We start from the raw sequence: 6,995 nt of genomic DNA, 5'->3' as shown, positions 1-6,995 counted from the left end.
CGAGTTATGCACATTGTACGGCTGCTGGTGTGTTTATGTGTGTTATGCACATGGCTGCTGGGGCATGTGTGTGTGTGTGTGTGTGTGTTTCGATCTTTGACTTGGTCAAAAGTTAGTCACCAGCACCATTAAAGCTTGGTACAAGACGCTGTTGATTCTGTGGCCCTGCTCCTGCTCACACAGACACAGACACACACACACACACACACACACACACACACACACACACACACACACATGCTCAGTGAGCACCAATGGGCTAAGAGAGATGCCCATTTCATTCATTTAACCTACTACTTCTACTTCTACTAGTCTACTTCAATACATTAACAGTATTTGGTGTGCGAGGGCCTCCTGGTCTGTGTGTGTGTGTGTGTGTGTGTGTGTGTGTGTGTGTGTGTGTGTGTGTGTGTCAGTTTGCGTGTGAAGAGTACGAGGAGGAGGAGGTGACTTTCAGGTTTTCCATTCAGCTGGTGCGTTCCCAAGATAAAAGAGTATTTTGGGATGTTTATCTGCAAGGTTAATCAATAGAGCCTGTGGCGGCCATCTTGCAGCCACGTCTTACACAAACACCCTCAAACACACACACACACACACACACACACACACGACCCTGTCAGAGCCACGTCTTACATAAGCACCCTCACACACACACACACACACACACACACACACACACATACTATCTTGAATAAGCACCCCCCCCCCCCAGTCCTGGGTATTTAAGCGCACCTGAGGATGAGTGCTTCCACATCAGTCATCATGAAGGTCCTGGTCTTTGCTCTGTTCGTCGTCGGCGGTAAGGCACTCGCCCCACATACACACACACTTCTGCTGGCACAGGTGGACACACTCACCTTTTCTCCTTACACACACACACACACACACCTGCTGGTACAGGTTTACACACTCACCGACCTTTCGCACTACACATCTTCACCTGTCCGTCCTCATCTGCCGACGTTGACATTCACACACACATTATGGTTGTAGAATTTGGTTAATAGCCAGAAAATTGCAGGTCAGTAACAGCGACAAATGTATACTGCACATTTCCTTTCATATTAACACAGACAGACATACACACTCACACTCACACACACACATACACACTCACACTCACACACACACACCACTGCATTTATAGACAACACAACAGTTAAAAACAGAAAACAGAGTTCAATACAGAATCGTCAGACTAGAAGCTCCATGTTTCTCACTGCTGTATGTGAGTCTAAAGGTTGTGTGTGTGTGTGTGTGTGTGTGTGTGTGTGTGTGTGTGTGTGTGTGTGTGTGTGTGTGTGTGTGTGTGTGTGTGTGTGTGTGTGTGAAGTCTGGAGGTGCCTCTCATGTAAAGTTTATACGTCCTCCCTCGCTCCTCGGGCCTCGATCCTCACTGATCTACATCATGGGTCTTCAACCGGGGGTCCGCGGAGGTACTGCAGGGGGTCCGCGAAAATATTTCGTCTGAAGCATTTTTTTCTCTTCCAAAAAATAACATTTGTCAAAGTTAACATAATGTTCAATGAACATCGCTTCATATTCGTTTTTAAATAACACATTAGGCTACCCATGAATCATGCTTGTGATAATGTGATCCCCGCCCCCCCCGTGCGTTTTAGTTAAATAGCTTCGTTTTCAGCGGCATCTGACCATTAACAAACTCGTTCTTTTCATTCTGGGAGATAAATTACGTTTCGACTGTTTGATTCGTTTGCTTAATGTCGGGACTGATGGACCCTGAACTTTGCGGGGTAGCCTATTTGTTCTGTGTGATGTTTTGCTTTGTTTTTAAACTATTTTTTTTTAAAATGAGAGTCTGCGGCATAGACATATATACATACTGTATATATATATATATATCTATGGTCTGCGGTCTTTGCACGTCAAGGCGTTCTGCGTGAATTCATTAACGTTCTCCGCGATGTCATACCATCAAAATGAAACGATAACGATAATCTTGTGTGTTTGTGTTTCCTTGTGTAAGACAAGTTATATTTACACAAGATGAAGAGGCTCTCTGTCTGTATCAGGTTGAGCAAATGAAGCTTTGCCTGAATTTAGCTGAATTTAAATACCACCAGAGAGGGTTAAAGCGGAGCTTCTCACACTTGAATATTAATTCGCCAATGTGAATGTAACGGTAAACACAGCAACGTTGTATCTAAGACAGCGGCAATATAAACGAAAATGATAGTAGCAGTGGTATAAACGGGATAATCAACTCCGCGCCGTGCGTTTATAGGAAAATAATGCACTGCAATAATGCCTGCGGCGCCGGGAGCTTATTAACACTTCGAACGTGCATTATTTTCCTAGAAACGCACGCGTCGTTGATTATCCCTTATATCTACCTTAGTTGACCCTTGTGACATTCATTCTATTATAGGGCGAGTTTATGCAACACTATGTAAAGAATTATCAGAAACGAGTTGTATAAAGCAGTTACCCCCCTGTTAATAATTTAGAATGTGTGCGTTCGTGTGTGTGCGTGCGCGTACGTGCATGCATGTAGGCACTAATGACTGACGGTTCAAATGATAGGCATGATTTGAGGTTTGCCAGGTGTGGGGGTCCGTGCTCAGTCTCTCTCACAGCCAAGGGGTCCTTGGGCTGAAAAAGGTTGAAGACCCCTGATCTACATAAAGAATGATGGGGCGGCAACAACGATAGTCTATCCCTTCGTCTATCTTTCTTTTTGTAGATCAGTGAGGATCGAGGCCCGAGGAGCGAGGGAGGACGTGTAAACTTTACATGAGAGGCACCCTGGGTCTTTACACTCCCATCAGGGCCGATATGGGTGAAAGTCTGGGTCTTTTATCGGTCCTGATGGGAGTGTAAAGTCTGTGTCTTTTATCGGTCCTGATGGGGGCTACTATGGCAGCTTCAGAAATGCAGATTCGTTTCCCGGGAATCACCTGCCACTTGTTATGACGTCTAACGACTGTAATATAGTTCTGCTACAGTGTAACTGTGGCGCTGTTTGTCTGTATACATGTATTTATGTGTGTGTGTGTGTGTGTGTGTGTGTGTGTGTGTGTGTGTTTAGCCTACGGTTGTGGGCTACCCACCTTCCCCCCTGTGGTCACCAGAGTGGTCGGAGGAGATGATGTCAGACCCAACAGCTGGCCCTGGCAGGTACAGGAACTTCACACAAACACACACACACACTCACGTACGCACGCACACACACACACACACACACACACACACACACACACACACACACACACACACACACACACACACACACACAGTAAATTCAGTGTTGTAGGAATTGCAATGCAGTCTTCCTACACCTCCTGATGTTGCTGTCTTTTGGGCCACAAATTCTCATATGACAACATGTTCAACCATTTTGCATGTAAAGACTTATACTATGAACTAATGCCTAAATGTTGTGGGGGTGTGACTATTTAGCAGAGAATTGTTCATAATACAGTCATTTGCATGGATGTACCAAAACAGTTGCAACTTGATCAATTAATTGAGAAACTGCTTCTTTGATGTGCACAAGTGACACAATGATCTGAAGATTGAACAGGTAGTTTTGAGAATTTCAATTCTGATCTGAGAAATGTACCAAAGCGACTGAGCAAAAGTGTTTATGATGACTGGAGGTGTTGTTTGTCGTCCCCTACAGGTTTCTCTGCAGTACCTCAGCGGTGGCAACTACTACCACACCTGTGGAGGCACTCTGATCTCTGACTCCTGGGTCCTGACCGCCGCTCACTGCATCGGGTACACACACACACACACACACACACACACACACACCTGTGTAGGCACTCTGATATCTGACTCCTGGCTTCAGACAAAATGGCTCACTTCATGATAACACTGACAAACATCACACATACTGTACACAGTCGTTCACAGAAACAAATACACACACTCAAACACCACCATATATATCCACACATATTGACATTCACACACACAGTTTGCATAAAGTTTTCATCAGATTTTTTCCCAGTTTCCCAGGCCATTGGGTTGGATTTCATATACATCCTTGTATTCATTTTATACACTATTGTCTAAAACGTACACAAATGTCTCCTTTTGTGTGTGTGTGTGTGTGTGTATGCTGTGTTGTGTGTGTGTGTGTGTGTGTGTGTGTGTGTGTGTGTGTGTGTGTGTGTGTGTGTGTGTGTGTGTATGCTGTGTGTGTGTGTGTGTGTGTGTGTGTGTGTGTGTGTGTGTGTGTGTGTGTGTTGCAACCGAGCAGAAGCCGCACCTACCGTGTGTACATGGGCAAGCACAATCTGAAGGAGGATGAGGCCGACTCCATGGCCATCGCCCCCGCTAAGATCGTCGTGCACGAGCAGTGGGACTCCTACAGAATCCGGTGGGTCATTCCTCCAATAGCACAATAGCATCACAAAATGAACACCAATCACTGAGATGATATACTGTAAACATTAGTGACTGAACTAATATAGCTGATATGAACACCAATCACTAAGCTCATCGCTGATATAAACATCAGTGACTGAGCTAATATAACTGATATGAACACCAGTCACTGAGCTCATCGCTGATATAAACATCAGTGACTGAAGTAATATAGCTGATATGAACACCAATCATTAAGCTCATCGCTGATATTCTGTAAACGTCAGTGACTGAGCAAATATAGCTGATATGAACACCAATCACTAAGCTCATTGCTGATATACACATCAGTGACTGAGCTCATCGCTGACCAAATATGAATGTACTGATTTAATGAATGAAGTTCACAGTGAACTTTCCGCCTTTTGAAAACTCAAAATAAAAACTCTGTTTCATGTGTGTGTGTGTGTGTGTGTGTGTGTGTGTGTGTGTGTGTGTGTGTGTGTGTTCCACAGTAACGACATTGCTCTGATCAAGCTGCAGACCCCTGTGACAGTTTCTGACGCCATCATGCCCGCCTGTCTGCCCGACGCTGGACAGATACTGGCCCACAACTCCCCCTGCTACGTTACCGGCTGGGGACGCCTGTGGAGTGAGTCTCACCCAGAACAACACACACACACACACACAGTATGATTTTGTTTGAATGTCAATACAAACATGTTATTTATGGGTCTGACTTATTAATGTTATGTGTGTGTGTCTGCACGCGTGTGTGTGTGTGTGTGTGTCTCTTTGTGTGTGTGTCTGTGCGTGTGTGTGTCTCTTTGTGTGTGTGTATATGGTGTGTGTGCGTGTGTGTGTGTGTGTGTGTGTGTGTGTGTGTGTGTGCACGCGTGTGTGTGTGTGTAGCCGGTGGTCCCATCGCTGATATCCTGCAGCAGGCTCTGCTCCCCGTGGTCGGCCATGACACCTGCTCCAGGTACGACTGGTGGGGCAGTCTGGTGACCACCAGCATGACCTGCGCTGGAGGAGACGGACAGCTGGCCAGCTGCAACGTGAGTCACCACACTCAGCAGCCAATCACAGGGGAGATAGCTCACCCATCAGCCAATCACAGGGGAGATAGCTTACCCTTCAGCCAATCACAGGGGAGATATCTTACCCATCAGCCAATCACAGGGAAAGGTCTTACCCATCAACCAATCAGAGTCAGAAAGAGATAAATCACAGGGAGCGATCTAAGCACTCCTTTCAGGGCACTGATTCAATGTTATGTAAGCCTCCAGCAAATCAGCCAATCAAAATGTAGGTGTTAAATGATGAGGAACTCTCGTAGTCTCTTGTCCAGTCTAGGTCCAGTGTGGTGTTGTATTATTGCAAGGGGAGAATGCAGTTTAAAGAGAATACTTGTTGTTGCAGGGTGGCTGTATGTGGTCCAATGAGAATGCTTGTTGCTGCAGGGTGACTGCATGTGGTCCAATGAGAATGCTTGTTGTTGCAGGGTGACTGCATGTGGTCCAATGAGAATGCTTGTTGTTGCAGGGTGACTCTGGCGGCCCCCTGAACTGCCAGGCTGCTGATGGCTCATGGGAGGTGCACGGCGTGGTCAGCTTCGGCTCCAGCATGGGCTGCAACTACGCCAAGAAGCCCTCCGTCTTCACACGCGTCAGCGCCTACAGCGCCTGGATCAGCGACGTAAGTACACACACACACACACACACACACACATACACACACACTACCCCAAGAAGCCCTCCGTCTTCACACGCGTCAGCGCCTACAGCGCCTGGATCAGCGACGTTAGTACACACACACACACACACACACACACACACACACACATACACACTACCCCAAGAAGCCCTCCATCTTCACACGCGTCAGCGCCTACAGCGCCTGGATCAGCGACGTTAGTACACACACACACACACACACACACACACACACACACTACCCCAAGAAGCCCTCCGTCTTCACACGCGTCAGCGCCTACAGCGCTTGGATCAGCGACGTTAGTACACACACACACACACACACACACACACACACACACACACTCACAGATACATATAGACACAAATACACACACACACACACACACACATTCACAGATATATGACTACTGTTATGAACTGTGACTACTGGTATGCCTAATGTTTTTACTATTACCACTACAGATGTGTTGTGTCATTACCCACACACACACACACACTTTATGATAACCATACACATGTCTCCATTTCAGGTGATGGCCAAGAACTAAACAATCATCCAGATTGGATCATCTCATTGTTTATAGATCTACATGTAGAAATAAAGAAATAAATGCAGTTTTGCTTGCAGTCTGTGTCTTCTCTTATGTGTAACACAACTTCATAACATCATTATTATTGATCAAGTATCCATGATATCAAGACCACTCTTTCTGTGTGTCAGTTGGAGGTTGAATCAAAGACATCAGCAAAGCATTCAGTGCATCTGTGTATTGGCTGTGATTTGCAGCCAAGGCTCCAGACAAACAAGTCTACACTAAACTACAAACGTTTTCAGTAAATCAGGTTTAGTAATAGTGATATTGATGTTCCTTAATAATAGTAATATAGCCTAAATCATGCCTCTCCCGACAGTAAAAGGCTAGGCTACTTGTGCTGCTAGAC

The 6,995-nt window shown here is 45.8% G+C and overlaps 1 protein-coding gene across 1 annotated transcript; it reads left to right on the top strand.

Annotated features, from left to right (window-relative positions):
* Nucleotides 1-762: 762 nt before the first annotated feature.
* On the top strand, nucleotides 763-6,668 carry LOC134088242 (chymotrypsin-like elastase family member 2A). Its single transcript, XM_062542162.1, has 8 exons — nucleotides 763-799; nucleotides 3,050-3,138; nucleotides 3,644-3,741; nucleotides 4,229-4,348; nucleotides 4,851-4,987; nucleotides 5,248-5,393; nucleotides 5,881-6,033; nucleotides 6,584-6,668. Exons 1-8 carry the CDS (start codon nucleotides 763-765, stop codon nucleotides 6,599-6,601), a joined length of 798 nt encoding a protein of 265 aa, XP_062398146.1. The 3' UTR covers nucleotides 6,602-6,668.
* The last annotated feature ends 327 nt before the right edge of the window (nucleotides 6,669-6,995 follow it).

The sequence above is a fragment of the Sardina pilchardus genome, chromosome 7 (genome assembly GCF_963854185.1).
Source record: "Sardina pilchardus chromosome 7, fSarPil1.1, whole genome shotgun sequence".
In the NCBI taxonomy this organism is placed as follows: Eukaryota; Metazoa; Chordata; class Actinopteri; order Clupeiformes; family Clupeidae; genus Sardina; species Sardina pilchardus.
The sequence above is the reverse complement of the archived record's forward strand: the minus strand, read 5'-3'. Positions and strand labels throughout refer to the sequence as shown.

Excerpts from the sequence above, each read along its gene's own strand:
- LOC134088242 (XM_062542162.1), top strand. The coding sequence starts at position 763 with ATGAAGGTCCTGGTCTTTGCTCTGTTCGTCGTCGGCG. Across the intron at positions 4,349-4,850 it reads TGGGACTCCTACAGAATCCG|TAACGACATTGCTCTGATCA; the intron begins GTGGGTCATTCC and ends TGTGTTCCACAG. Across the intron at positions 5,394-5,880 it reads GACAGCTGGCCAGCTGCAAC|GGTGACTCTGGCGGCCCCCT; the intron begins GTGAGTCACCAC and ends TTGTTGTTGCAG.